This window comes from Grus americana, chromosome 18 (genome assembly GCF_028858705.1).
Source record: "Grus americana isolate bGruAme1 chromosome 18, bGruAme1.mat, whole genome shotgun sequence".
NCBI lineage: Eukaryota > Metazoa > Chordata > Aves > Gruiformes > Gruidae > Grus > Grus americana.
Genome location: NC_072869.1, coordinates 6,701,811 through 6,722,250, shown reverse-complemented (window position 1 = coordinate 6,722,250; position 20,440 = coordinate 6,701,811). Strand labels below are relative to the sequence as shown.

Genomic DNA, 20,440 nt, shown 5'->3' with positions numbered 1-20,440 from the left:
CTGCTACACACACCCAGCTACTCTCCACCTTCCAATCCATCAACTCAACCGCTCAGGTTATCATACCCTAATCCATTTAAAATCAAGCCAGTTAGCTCAAGCACAGACTTACCAGGGGAGGAAGCTTAAGGGGATATATTCCACTCACACCCATTAGCTCATCTCCCACTCTACATAGAGCAGCAAGACAGACAGAGGCTAATTTGACAGAAGGGTGAAGAAGGCCAAAGCCTCTTCCCAGAGTTTTAACAAGTCAAGGCAGCCCTGCTGTCTCAGCAGCTGCAAAGACACCGTGTTGCTAGGGCGGGCAGGCGCCCTGGAGCTGCAATGCAGAGCCCTGTCTCTGGCAGGCTCAGCTCCAAGGAGCACTCCCAGCACTCATCACAACACACACTGCAGGTGAGGGATTCAGTTCTCCGGTTCACATCACCAGTGCAGCTTCCCATGGCTTAATCAGCTTAAGAAGGTCTTCATCCGTTTTGACTGAAGTGATTTAGGTGAAACTGCTGAGCCAGCAATCTTGCTGGGCAACAATCTCCAGCAAAGAGGTAGCCACAAGCAGGTAGTGTTAGTGCTGACAGAGGACGTGGTCACAGAACCTCAGTGAAGTCAAGAGCTGGAAGAAAAAGCCATCCAAGTCTGAAATAGTAAATTGTGAATTAAAGACGGGGGGATGGAGGGAAGCAAGTAGTGAAGACAGGCAGAGTAGAGAAAAATTGCTAGAAATTAAGATTGCAGAAAATGCAGTCAAGTTGCATCTTTAACCAACATCTGTCAAAGTAATCACTGCCAACATCTTAAGAGATAAAAAAAAACCTTTCTAATGCTTTGTTCATTATTTGGTCAATAGAAAGAAAAACAATTGCTGTTTCAGTAAGTACCAAAGATGGATCACTTGCAAAGATGATGGTGAAGCTGCTTCAGAAGGAAAAAAAACTATTCCTTCCTAGAAAAACATGGAAGGAAGAAAGGTTTCAGAAACAAGTATTGTGATACAAGTATTTAAGCCAATAAACTTGGTAACTTCATGCTTGAAGTAGGTTGGGTATTTGCCAAAATTTCTTGCAATAGAAGAAAAAAGTTACTACACAGACTTAAGACACTAGAATTTGTTGGGAGAAAGGGAAGCAGGAAATCAAACAGGATGGGGAAGACAGGCACTATTATCAGACAGTCCTTGAGTATTAAACACAAACACCAGATATCAGCATTAAAATCCTGACCTGAGACAGCCCATGACTCAAGTACATCAGGAAGTTCGTACTTTGCAAGACCGTCAATGGTCTCTCCAATTGTGCTCAAAAATGTCTTTGCAAATGGAGATAAGGAGGATCTAGTGAACTTCCTGAGGTTAGTCACACAGTTGTTAAAGACTCCCAACCTTTTATAAACAATCACACTCCTGGTAGCTATTTTTTGTCCTTAGCTCCCAGCCCAGTCCTAAGCTTTTGCAGCCCAAAAACCCATTACCCCATCAACTCTCCATGTCCTATCCTGCATATATTGTTCTATTTCAGCAGCTGCCAGTCTGAGAATTTTGGGTACCTCTAGTAACATGTACACACACTTGTCACCCGAAGACAAAGATCAAAATCTTCGTAGGAAAAACCAGGAATAATCTAAGGTAGAAGCTATGTAACATAAAAGGAGAGAGGCGAAACATTCAAAAGAAAAGTGAGACTGGGCAACAAAGAAAGAAGGAGGTAAACATGCTGAAAGGAAAGGGCACAGAAAACATAAGATCAGATTTTAGGAGCACAGAAGTATGACTATACCATGTTGCATTACAACTTATTTCTTTATGAAGAAAGGACATAGTCACCTCAGTAATAATAAAGCCCAAGGAAACACCTCTCCCTACACCAAAGAAAGTGAATTTAAGATGTAAAAGCATTTAATAAATTGGAATCAAACCAGCAGAGGTTGTTGTCCATTTTGGAGCAAAACCTACGTAAAAAGATATTCAGAACATTTCATTAGCATTTCAGTGAATTAATGGTGCCCAATACATTTAGTTATCTTGAACTCTGCAAAACAGGATTCAATAAAAACCTGTCCAATTTCCATTGTGATAGTACCCATAGTTTCTAACTAAAATAAACTAAAACTTTGCAAGCCCACAGTACTTTGAAGTACTTCCAACTCAAAAATGATATAAAACTTAAGTGGGCAACATTAAGTTTTGTCACTTCTCACTTTACTTAGATTTCCAGTTTTCAACAGATGCAGCATTCTACAGCAACTATTTAGTAACAAACGTGATCTTAAATACATTATGATTTCAGTAAATACATGGATATTTTTAAGAGCTGCAGAAATCTTGTCATGCAATACTCAGGAGCTATATGCTGGTTGTGCTTCCAAAGCCCCTTTCAGCTGTTGTCAGGATAACATGCTTATCTTCAGATTGCTAAGGAAGTATTAAAGGTAACCAAATCAGACATCTGCGTTTGCTTTCCCTTTCCCCACATGAGATCTTTTGAACTACGAACAGTCAGTATCACATTCCCCTCTGTTAGTGACTATCCCAAAAACAGCTATCTGACCTTTCAAACAAAGGCAAAGCAACCACAGTAAGGAGAACAACTGTGCTCAATACTGGGGCTTCAGATTAATCAGAATTATTCAGAGAACCTAGTGATTTCCTTACTAAAGTATACATGCAGGTTGGGCAGTAAGCATCCCTGCACGGGAAAGACAACCTGCTGCTAAAAATCAAAGCATCGCGAGTCCCTTTACGCTCTAGAACCAAAAGCGTGGCTGTTATTTAATTTAACAAAGTCAAACTTGTCCCATCTTCATTAGCAAATACTGTTTCAATAGCTATCAATAAGTATGCCAGGGACTTCTTTTAATCATGAGTCTCAGTAGGAGGTCAATTTTTGAAGTTACTTGTTCCTTCAATGGTACAACTAAAACCAACACAGAAAAGTGCTGGAACGAGTACTGAGATTGCAGTTACATTTCTATTTCTTTGAAGTTTGTTAGTGTGCTTTGAAGAATTATCTTTGAAATATGAAAAAGCAAATTCTTAGTTTTCTTTGAAACTTCTGAATATCTGAGAAAGCTATACAATTGACCAACAGGTGATCAAACTAACATGGAGAAATAGGCACTCAGATGTGAATTAGAAAAACTACACGCCAAATGAAGCCTGGTTACAGCCAACTTTACCAGTACAAACATCCAAGCATCAGGGAATAAACTAAAACATCCGATAATTTTCCCAGTTGCTCACAAAGTTTTCCATAGATCTAAATTTTTACAGACACACTGAATTAATCTTGGCACAGTGACCTACCTCTGTATGTCTTGAATGAAGTGCATTGTATTCTTTCTTGAGTTCTGCCTCCCTCTCCTCAAGTCTGCTAACTGGAAAAAGAAAAATTAAAAAAGGAATTAAAATTAAATTCAGAGTTCTAGTATGAGATTGTGACTTGCCTAGGACCGGGCAACCAGATCAGAGGTGAGAGTATTCTTATCAGTGAATAGCAAAGAGCAGGAAAAGAGCATGTTGGCTCTTATGTTTTTAAGCTCTCACTTGAGCTTTCCAAGTACATCAGCAGCAGCACAACCTTACGATCTGCAGTCCTCGAAAAAAACCCAAGTACTGTTTTCCCTAGCTGACTGCTAGCCCAACAACAGGGGATTTTTATGTTCAAGGACAGCTTACTGTTCGCACCAATCCAGATTGTTTCACACGTGCACATGGAAAACGTAGGAAGAGGCAAAAGCCACATCACATAGCTAGACTCAATCTCCGACGAGAGCTGTGAGCTCCAGTTAAGGCACTACATTGGTTTCCTAGAACATAACCACACAATCTCCAGAGATGTTTAAGTAGGACAAACATAAACAAGGTATTTTTTAAATAGCTTCAAGTCATATGTTGTGGTACAGAAATAAAGACTTCTGCTGGCATTCACTCATATTCCACTGAGTATTAAGGCAATAGATTCAGGGAAAGAAAATATTTAGATATTTCTGAAGGTATTCCAAGAAATTAAAAATACATCTAGCAGGTTTAGTAGAACATTACGCAATAAGTTCATATTAAGAGGAGATGAGCTGGAACAAACTATGCAATTACTGTGCAGAAAACTGAAGAGAATTCAGAACTTTCTTCACATAACTAATTCCTTTCGTTCAAACAGAAAACATTTTTTGCTGTTTAGATGTGAATTCCATCTTTTTGTTTAGGTATTTTTGAGCACAGTATCTATTGATATAATCATGTGTGTCAAGTTCTGTAACTGAGCTTCTCTTATTTCACTTGCCATGTTTAAATACCCTTGTGAAACTTCAAATTTATAGTTACTCGTCTCCAGAGACTCATTGTCAGATATACATTATCTTAAGACAAATGCTTCCATCTTCTCTGCCATTTGCACATTTTCATATTGCCAACTGGGTCTTCTGAAAATTAATTCTCAATATACCATTTCTTTTTGCTCCATAGAGCTGTATTTTGGCACAGTATTTTATTGTAAGTCAAATCAAATAAAAATATCTTTGCCAGAGTCAAATGCTGGAACCAAAATACATAATTGTCTACTCAAATCTGCATAAACATTCTTAGCTCCTAATCTAATCTTGCTCTTATAAGAGCATTAAGTTCCTTGACACAACCTTTTGCACACCACCAACCTGAGCAAAAGTATTACATCAGATTTTATTTATACTAATGCAAGATGGAACACTTTCATTTCTGCACTGTTATCAGACTGAACAAGAGCTCTTTGGGTCAAATAGCTGTAAGTGATGTACAAGTGTTTACAGCACAACATGTATCAAAATATATTTTACAGCACAACACATAAATATGTATTTTTGAGACGCAATGCAGGACACAATATATGATGAATGGAAGATTTTAGTTTATTATTTTTAGGTCACAGATGTTTTAAGGCTGCTTATACATTTAAAGGGAGGTTATATGGAAGCTTGTGGTAAGTGCCTACAGAAACAAATGTCAGAATTTATAGTTACAAAGCATGACATGACAAACCATATTTTATCCACTATCTTAGACTGACTGGTATTCTAATCAGAAATAATTACATTTTACAACAGTTGACCAGAGACATCCTAGCAGTAACCAGTCAGTAGCTACAAGGCAGAGCTCAGCAGTTTTAGCTGCCCACACCCCATCCAGCGATGGCTCTGCTCACTTGTGCCTCCACCATCTCTGGGCTTTGCGTTACAGTTCCTGGCATCTCTCCCTTCCCTGCAGACCAAGGTACTAAACCTGCTTTAGGACAGGCAAATAGCCTGGAAATCAGGAAGAGCATACTGCATGACTAATTGGCTTTGTGTTTTGTGAAACCTGCTCCCTCCCCTAGAAACAGCGCCCTGTTGCAGCTCCATGCCCACGCTGCCACCCTGTGAAATGCTGCTGCTTCCACCAGACACTGAAGTCACTGTTCAATGCAGCCTGACCAAGAACCTGCAAAGAAACCACAGTGATGCACCCCAACGCTTGTGTCTAGACAGCGCGTCCAACACTGGCTCCTAGAGATTAATTTTACATGCTGGATTGTGGGAAAAGTACTTGACGCAGTGCATTTAATGAAGACTAACGCCACATTAGGTGTTACAAACACCCTTCTCCATAGCTGACCGTAACCTACCTCGATGAAATCCACCAAAGTGTTTCCCACTGTTATGGATATAACAAACACCTTCACAACGGTTGAGGTTCCACAACAAAGCACATTTTCTCTTTCTACGGTTCAATTTTAAATAGTTCCTTAAATCAAGTAATAGAAGACAAATGTACGTAGGTATGGGTACTGCATAGTCAAGAAGGATATCTCCCCTATATCTGATAACTATTTTTGTTCCATACAAAGGTCAGCGTTTTCTTCTGGAAGTCACTTCCAGCTGTGCAACACATTACAGTCCTATGGCTGGAAGTCTGTCATAAATGGATGTACACTAAGTTTTTATACCCCCAGACACAACATTAACAGTCCTCAAAATGGGCTTTCCCAATACCAGCAGGATGACACACAACATCAGAAATCTATTCTACCCAAAACATGCCTCCCATCAAAGATAAGATCTTGATGAAACAATCAACAGAACACACTTCCCTTCTCCAGTTAAACACTGTGGAAGAGATCAGATACTCCCTGAAGATCAGAGATCACCATGGACTTGCAAACAGAAGATACTTGAACCTAGTGAAAAACAGCCAGAAGAATTTTCAGGAAGACCACCAGATTCTTGTCCCAAAACCTTGGAGAAACTTATTAAGTCACTATTAAAGGTACACTCCCATCAGCAGTTACAGAAAACTCAATGGGAGATAAAAGAAATGCCTTCCACTGACACCCAGAAGTACATTTAGAACCAAATTGTTGCCAGTTCCATTTTACTCCAACAGCACACAAAAGAGTGGAAGTCTGGCACCACCCTGATAACATCCCCCAAGAGGAACAGAGCTGGGTGCTAGCACTGCCTGACACACACTGGGTCCGCAAAGTGGCAACCAGTTCCCAGCAATCTGACTTAACAGTACAAAAAGCTCCACTGATATTTCAGTCTAAGATTTTTTTCCACTAAGATGTCAAATTCTTAATGGGTAGATGATAAAAATCAGTTTGATGATATACATCCTAAAAGCAAAACATCATTGGCTCTGTTGTAATACGTCTTCATAAAGCAAATATATCCTTGTTACATCATGGAAGATACTATGTTGCAAGACTACATTGTGTAAGATATTACATGTGCAAAATACACATATCAAAAAAGTTTCACTACTCACAGTTACAAGTCTACAAGGAAAAATTTTAAAGGTCTTCCAGCATCTTAAGTATGAGCATAAAATGCAAATATTCCAGTATTTTTAGGCTGATGAGAAAGCATCCCACTGGAACACCACCACAAACTCATGGCCAAGGTCTACCTGCAACCTTCTCCAGCACTGTCAATATCCTAACACATTCAATGACCTGAAGTACTAATCCTAATGAAAGTTTGCTCAAATCAAACCAGTCAAGCCTAAAAATGGGAGATTAAATATTACAGCAAACTAGAGAGAAGCCCCTGGAGTTTCTGCCTGACAGCATTATGAAGAATTAGGCAGCGAAGCTGCCCACCCTGCCTGTTCAAAAATCAGAGCTTACCTCCCAAGTCTGATGGCTTTTACCAAGTTTGGAACACCCTCCATCTGTATGTTGTCCTCTGCCTCAAACTGCTGATAAGCCTGAGGGGGAGAAAGAGAAACAGACCTGCTAGAATGCCAAATCCAACCAGCATGATGCCTTCAAGAGGAATTACAAGTTCCTGCTACAAAGCCAGGACAGAGATCCAGCTCATTAACAAGCCTTTCCTAGCACTAAGACTATCTGAAGGCTCTCCCTGGACAGCTTTCATCCAGCTCCATTCTTAAAAGCAGATCCCATGCCACAGTTAAGATATAGATCAAGCATAATCAATCCCATGATCCAGCAGGACCTTACAACCTATTAAGAAGTTGCTAAGCAGCACACACATCAACCACACATTGGAACAGGGACTGAAGCCATCAAACAAGTATTTAACCTGAAAGCCATAAGATCTGGAAACAAGCAGCACAGAAAACTGATTTGTAAAACAAGTGATAAATTTGACTCCTTGGCAAGACCGACATCTTCAAGTAGCTCTTTGAACTATAGGCGTAGTTCTCAGTTTAAGAAGTAGGGCACTTTCAATTATGAAGATAACTTAGCTGTCAAGAATGTTCTGTTGATAGCAAATATCAACACATACAGCTGCGTGGTCTTATCCCTGACACTTCTGGCCTGTTCAAGTATCCACTATGTTTCAGACCCAAAAAATCACTGTAATTTTATCACCAAAAACTTGACATAAAACTTAAAAATAGGTCCTTAAACTTTCTGCTGCAACCACTTAATATAAAGACAACCATATGCCAGGAGACCCCTCACAAAGGCTGAGATTCAAATGAACAACCACCAACTTCTACCCAAAATCAAGTTAAAACAAATCATTTGGACCTAGTATCAATTTCTTGCCTAGTCTCTGGCCAGAATAGTGTTTCACCGAGAAAAGTTTTGATTGTAAATGAAGCATCCCACTGTTTTCAAAACAGTCACTTTTGGCTATTGAAGCAAGTAGCTTTTTGAGAAAATCCAATATGAAGCCAGTATGAACTCAGAAGCTACAGCAGATTGCATTGTATTTTAAAGCCAGGTAACCAGTGATGACTCAGGAATGTAAGAGTCTCAAAGACATTTAAAGCCTTTTTCTTCATTACTGCAACAGCTGCAGCAAAAGAATTATTATAACAATCAAACTTCAACACCTAGACCAGTAGCACAATACTTCCATTTAAAAAAGTACATGAGCAGTTAATTATATGCCAGTGAATTTCAACCTCCTCTCACCACTTTTGTTCAGGTATATTAATAGACGAGTTTAAAGCAGGCCAATCACTGCTCTAATTTCCTACTCCATTTTATTTTAGCCTCCAGTCTTGTAGCATGACTTGGTGCAACCTCTGGAGCTAACTGTACACTCTGCTCCATCTAGTGGACTGCAGATTCCCACATCGCAATACAAAACCAGCATCTGCCTTGTAAACAAGCCAATGTAGATCAGAAATGGCTGCACTGAGAATAAAAGTGGCAAACAGTAAGCTCCAAATTTGTTAATCAAGAAATACAAGCAGCCAAACTGTTTTCTTCCTTCTCTGTTGGAAATAAAATTAGTTCTGCTGTTCTCAGCCTTCGAAAAATACAGACAATCCAGACCCCCACTGAACAAACCTTAACTTCCCAACTTTTCAAGATCTATTGAAAAGCTTTCTTGTATCCCTTAGAATAAACACTACAATTGAGCCATGCCTAGAAATAGCACTACTGACAGATGTATTTCATACCAGTTTAGTTATTCACATCATCATGTGCACAGATACACAAGTCACAAGTCAAATCTCAAAACAACGTTAAGCTTCACAGCTGAAAGTTCGTATTAGAATCTCCTTGTTAACTAGACAGGTCTGTGTTAAATTGCTGCCGCAGCTCTATGTAGGTAAATCTCAGAGTACTGGGTGTCTGGAGTACTGCAGAGCTCAGATGAAAATAAAATACCAAATAACATCCACAGAAGACTCACAACAGAACTGGTCTTGCATTTTCTCTTGAAGCCAGTGAAAACACTAGTTCTGTTTAGCTCCCAAGGAAAACAAATCTGCTCATTTGTAGGTCAGCTGCCAAAACATTTGTCTCATATCCCAAATAAAACCTATGGCAAGCGATATCAATTGCTGCATGATGTCACCTGATGTGGGAAATAAAGTCATCCCAACAGTTGCATCACATTCGCAGCTCTGAAGATGAAAAGGTGTTTCTGGGTTTGATTTTTTTTTTTTTAACATATGTAGTTTTCCACAAACATAATCCAACCTGAGCATAAATTACCAAGCTAGGATTTGATAAACTGAGGTATGGAACTATATCTCTGCCTTGGTTATCCTGTCAAATGCAGTATGTTACCTTGGTTGTACTTTAGCACTAAGCAGATCCAGAAAAGGAACCAAATCTTTCAACTCCCACAACCTACCACTCCATCACAAACCACATCAACCACGCAGACATCATGTTTTTCAGATTCTCTCGTAAATACTCTGAGAATGATTCCTCCATAAAGCATACTCCAAAGCTGTTCCATTCCTGTAGTAAGTCAAAATACACTATGGTTGTCTTTTACTCCAAAAAAATTCATTAACTTACAGCCTGTAATACATAAAAAAAGAAATGACATTCCCAAAAATGGAGGAAAGAAAGGGAAATAAATTAAACCTCCGCAGTCCCCCTAGAATTCAGTGGCACATTATGTGAGCACTGAAAGGCACTTACCCCTTTTGGTAATTGGAGACAGAGCAGTATCCAAAGCAGTATCACGTGCCCTCATGGAGCGTTGCTGGACAAGCGAGATGCATACTGCTATTACAAGTTTGTAACAGCTCTAAGTGCCTAGCTTTCCAGATTCAAGCTTGAAATTTGAAACGTTCTAATGCCGCAAACTAATCACAAGTAGAGCTAGGGGTCTCACCACAGCAAAGACTTGAAATAATGTGAAAGTCAGATATATTCAAGCTCTGGTAAGAATTGTTTAAGATTATATCAAAGACTGGTGTCTGCCTCAGACACATGATTGAAGTGGAAGGGAAGAAGAAAAGAATTTAAGTGTTAAACTTTTATTTTTTTGAACACCTGGCATTTCCATGCTTGGTGCACCTCCACAATATTCAGAGGTGCCCTCTGCTGCTGAGAGAAAAAATAATCCACAAAAGTCAAGTCAAAACAAAACAAAACAAAAGACATTTGCTCACACTCAAAGCATGTGCGCTCATGCTAAAGGCCAACAGCAAGAGCTTCTGAAAACTCTGCCTGTACCAACATCCTCCCTAAACACATCTCCAGGAATGTCGTGAAATTTAACTTCCTTTAACAAGCCACAGGCTCCCTGAGAGCACTGGCACTGTCTTTCCTCTGTTCCCCGCCCAGGTAATGCTGACAGCCAACACGCCAACAAGAGGGCAGAGGTAAACCATGGAAAGTTACAGAGAAGAGTAGCAGTGCTAAATGAGATGAGGACGCAGATCACAGGCCGAAGAGCCACATCACTGCAGCACATTCCTGCACTCAAATAGAAGTTGCGATACCTTACACCTCTGCTCTCCTTTAAGGACTTGTTAAAAGTTTACCAAAACATCCCAGGATGCAACATGTCGCACCATTTTTTGGCAGCAAACTTTACTTAGGCAACCGCCACAACCCACCAAATACCAGGACTGAGTGCTATCAATTGCGGAAGAGTGGTAACTTAATGTGTATCTGCCCCTGTCGTTCAGGATTTCATCATCTACTGTGGCTCACAATCCTCCCAGCAGTGCTACCAGGCCATGCTGTCATCTCTCCCTCCTTCCATTTCCTCCTAAGAAAGAGCAGAGTACAGTAGTTCACTCATCTAGGAGACAGCTGACAGCAACTGGTTAATTTTGTAATGCAGGGACAAAAGTCAGTGAACCACAGGAACTTGGTAACCTGTTGACACAGAATAAGCTTATTTCACTTCTTTAATTTCAAACGGCAGATTTACTGCAACCCAGCTGGTTGAATATATGGCTATGAATGTAATCCCACACGATAAATTTAAGTACAAAGAAATATTTCTTTTTTTTGTTAGTGTGACAGTCACTAAGACCGCAAAACCAAGCACGTATAATTCAGGACATAAAGCTATGGCTTCTTGAGCTATTTTAGCTGGCATGCATGTTTAAGCACATACAATTGTGCTGAAGCTTACCACAGAACTTAAGAGCTGCCCTTTCCCTGGGCTAAGTAGTCTTCATTAAACGCTCAGGATGGATGGTGTTCAGGGGAATGAGTTGAAACATTTTAACGGACAGAACTTGTTCTCATACACCTTGCTTATTTGAGGAAAAATGCATACAGCACAGGAAGTACTCTACAACGCCCAAAAAGTCTTGTAGTTGAAGTATTGCATGGGACTGCATCTTACCTGTTTTCTAGTCTAAACTATTACATCATAAACTGATGTTGCTATGTCAGACTCTATACTCCAACACAAAAAAGCAAGGCCAGGTTTTATTTGCTTACTTGCTCTGTGCCAAGTATTTGCAATTCCCGTGATCAAGGAAAACACCACTGCTATTTTGAATGTTGATGTGCTAACAGTTGGCAATACCAAAGACTAATACAAATGCACAGACAGTAGTACAGGAAATAGAAGAGAAAATTATAGCTAGAAGACTTGTAGCCACAGCCTGTGAATTAAAGTGACACATTGGTATCTTTGGTATTGTAGGACACATAAATCCTATAAAACAGAAAACAAGATAACGCAGAAGAGTTGGACTACTTCAAGAACATGTACACTAGCATGGTTTTCACACCCTAGAAATTTAGATCACTAAAAGCAGTTCACTTGCATAATATTCATCAGGTGTTCAACAACTGTGTTTATGTCCCCTTTGATCTCGCTCTGCATCAGCGGCATGTCAAATCTTCGAAACAGTCTTTCATGTTGTCCCAGACAAGTTATCAACCCAAATCCTACGCAAAACTCAATGTTCAACACACCTCTACTGTTTCTCCAAAGTTACATTTTTGCTATCTCAAAAGGGTTTTCCCCAATAAAAAGATTTTGGAACTGTTTAAAAGTCAAGGTTCTAACACCAGAACTTTATGCTGTTATCATAACTGCTCTAATAACATTGTTTCTAAAAAAAGTAGTTCTAGCCAACACTCAGCAGTTCTACTGGAACAACTGAGTTTCTCATGCAAATACTTTTATTAAAAAGAATATCACGCAAACAGATTCATAGAACAATATAAAATGGCATTACATACATCAGCATGTAAGTGCAGTTTCTAAAAAAGAAACTCCAGGTATAATGCCACATACATTGCCAGGAATCCAAATTATTTTTCTCTTTTGTGCAACTACTTTCTACTTTTTATTGTATTAACAGAAAAAGTAATGGCATATATGATATGACACACAATCTCAATGCCATAATCCTGTTGTCAGAGCACAGGGTTTCCCATTACAAGTTGTTTGGGCTGTGGGCTCAGAGCACAGGCCTTCTGGAAACAGTGTCCTTTGTTACCAAAACACACCACTCCACTCTTGTTCCAATGTTTTCTTTTCCCCTCTTCTGCTGCTTTTAAACACACACATTTCCATTCACAGGAATCATAGCATTTCTGATACAAGTCTCCACAATATTCTTTACGATTATCCATTTTAGCTTGACTTGATCTATAAAGATACACTGCAGCACATTCCTGCACTCAAATAGAAGTTTCATCCTGGTTTTTACTAGAAAAGACTGCCTGAAGTGTTCCTCCATCAATGTCTGTACTGAGAATATTTTAACTGCAATGGATCTGAAGAAGTACATGCTTCAGATTTGCCAACAGCATTCTAACCATTCAAATTTCAGAAAGATTCAGCTCTGCATGCCACCTACGTTAATCTTAACACTGGTGCACTCATACTTTGACTCTGCTATAGACTCACTTGTGCCACTGAAAATTAAACTTCAGAGGAAGATTATTATACCTTAAGTTGGAGGAAAAAAAAAAGAAAAAAAAGAGAGCTGTAACTTGTTGCATTTTGGGCAGGAAAAGTAGCCAAGCAGAAATAAAGGAAGAAAGAATAGTGAAAGGGGGTTTTTTTTGTTTGGGTTTTTTTTTTTTTTCCACAACCAGCATTCTGCTTTTAGAATCTGATCTTATCTCAGCCTTATCAGGCTTGATACAGTCTTACTTTACATTTCTGCAGGGCCCAGCAATAAAAGCTGTATATCAAGTGATAGACATGCGTGTCTTATGTCAAGAGAAGTTAGCTTAGAACCTTGACAAAACATTCATGTTAATTCATATTGCTCATTATTTCTACACTGTGCTAAAAAGCTTAAATGAAAACAAAATTCATAACCTTCATTGCATGTTTAACAGACTCACAGCAAAAAAAAAAATTAATCCATCATTAGCAGCACAGGTCTTTCATCTTCAATTTAAGTCTGCAGGATGGGGGAAATAAGACTTCTGTGAGTATTTTTTTTCCCTTTATCCTTTACTCAACTAGCAGTGGAAAAACTGGTGATGGAGTTTCATTCAATGACTGTGTAACCTGCATGAGAAGCAGGTCCAGCAGAATGTCTAAGCTACAATATATTCGCATTGTAACTTTCAGTATTTCAGGAAAACTGACCATTATCTTTTTCCAAAATTTACACAAGTTTGTGAATTACACAGAACATCTCTAAAAGTGGAAGTGTTCTTCCTTAACTCTTTTCCTATAAAAACTAAATGCCTCAAAAATAAATAATTCAACAAAAATTATACAAAAGCTAATGAGAATCTACATCAATGGTATTCTCATCCCAGTAGTGCTTCTAAACCCAAAGATTACATTTATTTTTAGCACAGACAACAGTTTAATGGGAAGTTAACTTAGTTTACCATCATTAACAAGGGAGTAAGTTCTAAATATCTCCTGAAAAAGTTACTAAACATGAAAATAGCATGGTCTAAAAGGAAAACAAAACAAGGTAGGATACCAGAAGAATCAGATTACAAGTCACAAGCTTATATCTAATTTGTTTGCCTTAATTCTAAGGAAAACAAACTTGCACAAGAGTTAAACCTAGTTATCTGTCAAAACACAGGAATGGGATAGCACAGATATTTAGCATTTTACAGAACAGAATTTCAAACACATTAATATCACTTTAAAGGGAGTGCAATATATTTTACTTACTTTGATCAGCATAGTTTTTTGCTTTTAGTTCAAGCTGTCGAGTTTGTGATTCTAACGCTTCCACTCTGGTCTGCAAGTCCTTTTTCTCTTGTTCTTGAGAGTCTTCAAACTCAATGAATTTCTAAACAAAAGAAGTGAAGTTAGACTCACAATTACAGATTTTTTTTTAAAAAAAGCCTGAGCAAATTTCTTTCTCCAAAAAGAAAGAACAGATACATAGCCAGTCCTAGATTTGTTTTTAAAAAGACTTTCACTTCAAGCAGCATGTAGTAAACAACAGAGCAGCCCTTCACAGCAAAGAAGGGTGCAAGCAGGTTTCCAAAACAGATCTACAGCCCACATTTAAACATGAAGGACACTATTGATATTCCAGTCCAGTGTCCATCAGTCAAGCATCCCACCTAGGTTGCTCTACGTAATCACTATCAACTAAGTGCCAACTACCACAGAGAAGCCTGCCTGGGACTAACATAAATATGAACTATTTCATTCTTTCCTAACTTCACACACTTGCCTGCCAATGCTGCATGTGAATACAGAGTGTCTTGGTACCCTTAGATTTGGCTGAACATCGGTGACATTGCATTCACCTGTAAATCACAAAGGTATGGACATGCCAGCAGCAGTGCTAACCAAAATTACGTGCTATCTTTTCATTCTCACCCCATTTGCTATTGTTTGATATGTTATAAAATGCTCACGCCCTTCATCAAATACCTCATAACCATCTCCTGTGATTTGTCAACTGCTTAAACAACTATTTATGGGCACTCTGCAATTCTGCTGATCATCATCATCATCATCTGCTACACTGGTTTATCAAAGTGTCTCTCGATATTATGGAGCCACTGATGCATATGTAAGTGTTTACATTTTATAACATTAAAATTATCAATTCCTCATTATAGCCATTTTAAAAGCATTTTTTTTTTTTGCTATTTATGTTAACAAAAAGCTTAAGAAATTCAGTATGTACTGGCAGCATAAAGAATACTTCTAATAGCCAAAGATGCCTCGCGTCATGTAGTACTCTCTATGCTGCATTGCAATGAGAAGGCAAGGCCATGAACACAAGTTACGCAGAACACTCATCACACAGGGAGGAAAAGCGTACCAGAAACCGTTGCATAAAAAACCCAACCAAACAAACATCAAAGACAGCTAAAGGGTCAGAAAGCAAGCTGCAGCTGGGTACCACATGGAAGCAAAGAGACAGAGGAGGCAGCAACTTAAAAATAGTAATGTTGCAGGTGATTTCAATATAGATTTTTCCTATGTATTGCTAGGAAAACCTAGTGGAAACAGTACTTTGAATGCTCACACATCAACTTTTAATAAGCTACTATTAAGTTTTAACCAATGTGTTTTATAGCTTTTACAAAAGCAGAAACTCGTAACCCTATGAAAAGGGCTTCAGTTTAGCAGGGTCATCAGAAGTTTTGCTTAAAAATTTCTTCAGATGTAGAAATGCATCAAAATCTATGAAGTGGAACAAGAGTTCCTTTCAGACAAGCTCTCCTCAGCTATCACAGGACAAGGCATGGTGTTCATATGACTGTGCTGGAAGCTAAAACATGAAACGATTGAGAAAGAGCTGACACTAGCCCAGGTAGGACTGTTTTGGCTTTTGTGATTTAAAATGAGTTCTTCCCCCACTCCAGAAGGACAGATGTGCAAAAGTCTTTCTACCATCTCAACACAAAGTTTGGGAGTATTAATTTGACAATGTAATACTGAAAAACTCAAACTTTTAACTTGTTTCATCTCTCCTTTGTAGTAAACAATACAAGAGTTTTGCCCCTTTAATATTAAAGATTCAAGTCATGTCTGGCTTATTCATTCTCAGCAGACTCCCTTTTTAAAAAGGGGCTTCAAAGTTTGACACGTTTGGCACTGGGGCTAAGGACCAACACGGTTTGTTCAATTAAACATGGAAAAACATGAAAGAAGAATTATAAAACTGTAACATCTTTGTTTAGTTGCTTCTCTGATGACTTCCCAGTCAGATGTGCCTCATAACGTGCAAAAGGCCAGTGACAATTATACTTGTCAACAAACAGCCGCTCAAAGCTATCAGTGTCATTGTCACTCATGAACTAAAGATAGATATAATTTTGTATTTCCTCTCAAGTTCAACTGCAACTATTAAAAGTGATTTTGTATTAAAGGTAAATGGTTTCGTTATTTTCCACTAGCTTACCTTCATTTTGTTAAAGTTAGAATTCAAGTTACATCTCTTCAAAGTATTTTTATAATTAGAGCTGGATAATTTTTTTTCCTCTGCTGAAAACTGTACCAGATCATCATGGATTGAGTACTTTAGACTTTGAAGGTTTCTGTTTGGTTTCATCTCTCCTTCTGGTGACAGCATTAACACAGGCAGAGCCCCAGGAGATTGACCATCTTGTCCTGACTAAGCCTGTATGACTCTGATGGAAGGACTAGTCAGATAAACCACAACAGCAGCCAAGGATAGGCTGAGGACCTATATTAAAAGACTTTTTAATTTACATTGACAATACACTCAAATATTGCACATCATCTGCATAGCCACTCAGTATACGGATACCGGACATTCTCTTATTTCAACCCAAGCTACTGGTTACACAAAATACCAAGGCAGACATAAAAAATGATAATAATCTGGCTTTCCTTATTTTAAGTGACATCTTGTCTAGGCCAGAAAGCCATATCTCAACATCTCTAACAAGAAGGAAGGTTTTTTCAGCCTTTTTTTTTTTTTTTAGAAGAACAAGCTGAAGGACACCAACACATCTTAGAAACAACTAGACCGAATACCACAAGATTACAGAAGATATGGCTAGAACAGTCCTTAAAAGGTCATCTTGTTTCAAGACTCTGATGCTCAGTGTTGATGGCTGGATCCTAATTTTGATACATAATAAGGTGTAATACAGGATATGATGCACACCTCCTTCTGCATGTGTCTGCTGCTGAAATCCAAACCTGTGATACTTTCACAAACTATATTTGGTAACTCCCATTTAATCCTTCCCATTTTCTCCAGGCAGTATCAACTATGTCATTTCAGACACACATTGGTCTGACCTGTTCTTAAAGACCTCCAATAAAAAGTACTTCACAAATAAGATTCAGAAGTCTTTATGTAATCAATTTTAAATCTATTTAAAAGTTAACAGCAATAATCATTGCAATAAGCATGAACTCCAACTACACAATGAAACAGCACAGCGTGCAGAGCCCTCTCCCACACATAAAACCATTTAATCACTTCCTAATACAGTACTAACCAAATGAAACATTTTTTTCCCCTACATTTATGTCATCTTCTGTCTCCTTAAATTTTAACTTGTTTTCCCACCACACAATCCAGGTGCAATACTAAGCATATCTGATGTCACAGTTCTACCTCCTCAGCAGTCTTTATTACCCTATGACATGTACTTGGGTAACTTTTACTGCAACGATGCCAGCTTTTCAGCCAATGACATGTTCTTCCTGGAGTAGGTAGAGAAAAATTAATGATGAAGTCAGCTCAGCTGGACTTGGGGTAGAGAAAAATATACATAACTGAGAACAATCTAGTAGCTTTTACACTATTTTAGCAAGCTTTCTGTGTAATGGATCTCAATTTTGTTATCTCATAAATTAAAAGTACTTAAACTCTTACTGCAGAGTGTTTACTTAACATACAAACCTAAGGAAGAAAGTTAACTTTGGGAACAGTAAGAAGAGGCAGCCGTTAAGTTCACACTATTACACTAATTTTCATGGCGGTAAACTCTTTTTTATGGTTGCAAAAGTAGCAACCATGTGTTGAACATCAGATTTCAAGAACAGCTTTATCCCACCAACAGCAGAAAAGCTAAAATATGTATTAGACAGCTTGACACTGCTAAAAGGAGTAGTTTTTATCCTGTGTCCAAGTGCACACAAAACCCCTTCTGCTAGCCACACACACCCAGGTATGGAGCAGTATACTTCTACAGAAGTAAAACTGAATAGTGTATAAAATAGCAGAACCCCAAATCCTTCTTCCTCTCCCACTTCTTTGTGGCAGGGCATGCTGCCTAACATTCACCAAGTGGGAAGATAAGTTATTCTGCTGTTCTGCTTACAGTTCTGCATAGCTGGTTCCTCTATTTCCTTAACTATATCACAAAACATACCACGTTAAAAGTGACTTCGTAGCAATTAAAGAGACCATGGCCATTACTAGAGGACCAAGAAGTAGGCCCAGAACTTCTGAAATAATTTTTTTTCTTTTAAAATCACTATAACAGAAGCCCACAGGCAACAACTTTCAAGAAGGTTCTGTAGTGACACTTTTTAACTACAGGAAAGAAAAGAGGCAAATTAGGACAATGGTGTAAGGAGACTCCTATTCAAAAGGTAAACCATTAATCTTCACCAAATCACGGAAAATAAAAATTCCTACAACAGCAAGCAAAAAGTAAAAGATACGCTAATTCTTCAGGACAGTTAGAACAGATGATAAGGAATACTGAACTCAGTAGCTCAAAATTCTCCATTTTGCTATCAAGTTACACAAACCACCTCTGCAATAAAAGGAAAGAAACACACTGAGCCAATAACTTGTTGCCCAAGAAAAGGAGCGCTACATTCATGTACCCTCCTTTCATTTCCACCATACTGCACCCATCAGATTATCGCAACATTCAAAAAAAAAAAATGGTTGCAATTGTCAAGTTTGAATAAAACACGTACCTCCCACAAACATACCGTGCTTTATCTATGACAGATATTTTCACATACGTACAGCATAACTGACTTCAGCACATACCAAGAAGATGACCTTTGTGCTTACAATTGGAAATACGGTCTTTGGTCTAGTTGCACTTTCGAAAGCATCAATAAGCTGTCTTGACGCACAAGTACCAGTTTTTAGACTGCATAATCCTTGTCCCTCTCAAGTTAATTTATCATGACACAAAGAAATGGAGAGTGCAGTGAAGTACACTACCAACATAAGTACGTTCAGCTCCTGAAGAGCCACAGGAACACAGTTAATACCGTATTCTATTTCATCATATTGTTACGGTTTCTGTTCTGCTGCCCAAGGCTTGCTTTTTTTCAATCTGGCAAATGCTGCCCATGTTTCACGCCTGTGATTTTTCCACAAATTAGTTCAGAAAATATTTATCAGTATCTTACTCTCTTAATAAAAATAAAATATGTTTTCTAAAAAAGCCTTTTACACACAGCTTGTGTCAGAACTAGTGATTAAGTGTTTATGGCAATAGTCCCCAGACTGAAGTCCATAAAACACTGTAAAACAACTACATGTTTGACAAGAATGATGAATGGTCTGTTGGCCCAAGAGTTTGGGGGACACTGTTCACACCACATTACTTCGTAGCAAACTACTGAAGTCCTGGAACAATTTGCAGACAACATTTTTCACTCGCTTATAACCATAATGTATACAAATATTTGTACAGGGCTAATGTTTTTCAAATTAAGTTTTTGTTGTCAATATTGTCTTCACCCTCGGTGTCGTTATTTTTCTGATTCTTGGAATCCGCGGAGATAAGTGCAGGACACCAAATCTGGAAACAGACTTATCACTTGTTCTATTACAGGTAATGCTGTCAATCCAATTTCCTACAGGAGTTTGGCAAGACAATGAGCTGGAGGAAGTTATCCTGCACAGCTGCTTTCTTTTCTATTGCTTTATAATCTCACACGCTTCACAAGCTTATTTATGCTGAAGTAATTCTTAGATATTTTTATTTCAACTTTTGTAGTAATAACCTAAGCCAGAGTTTATGCCATTGAGCAGTCTGCACCACCTGTTGCTGACTGCAGCTTTTATGTACCAACTCTGAAGAACTACAGCCTAGACAGCATGTATTTCTATATTTTTTTTGCAACGCCTCCACTCTTTTTTGTAAATATCCTCTACAACTGATCTGAAATGGACAATCCTCCTCCTGCCACGGAGGAAATCCAGAGGGAAAGCAAAAGAGCGGTGCAATCAGTACGTGGCTCCGTGCCTGCTCTGCAAAGCAGGGCTGTTTCCTTCTACGGACCCGGTGACTGGAAGACCAGCGCTTCACAAGAGGTACTGAGGAGTCCTCCAGGAAGAGCCGTGCCGAGGAGAGGGCCCGGGCACACACGCGGTAGAGCT

General features: G+C 38.7%; 1 protein-coding gene across 7 annotated transcripts in view; it reads right to left on the bottom strand.

Moving 5' to 3' along the window:
* Positions 1 to 20,440, bottom strand: part of SPAG9 (sperm associated antigen 9) — a 64,741-nt gene that overhangs the window by 43,416 nt on the left and 885 nt on the right. For 6 of the 7 annotated variants that reach the window (XM_054846178.1, XM_054846179.1, XM_054846181.1 and 3 more), the window contains exons 2-3: positions 14,308 to 14,428; positions 3,302 to 3,372 (exon numbers count right to left, since the gene is read on the bottom strand). In XM_054846178.1, coding sequence (XP_054702153.1) covers positions 3,302 to 3,372; positions 14,308 to 14,428 — 192 coding nt within the window. Of the gene's footprint in view, positions 1 to 3,301; positions 3,373 to 7,133; positions 7,186 to 14,307; positions 14,429 to 20,440 lie in introns of those variants that run through there. The other variant, XM_054846186.1, reaches the window with a different exon arrangement.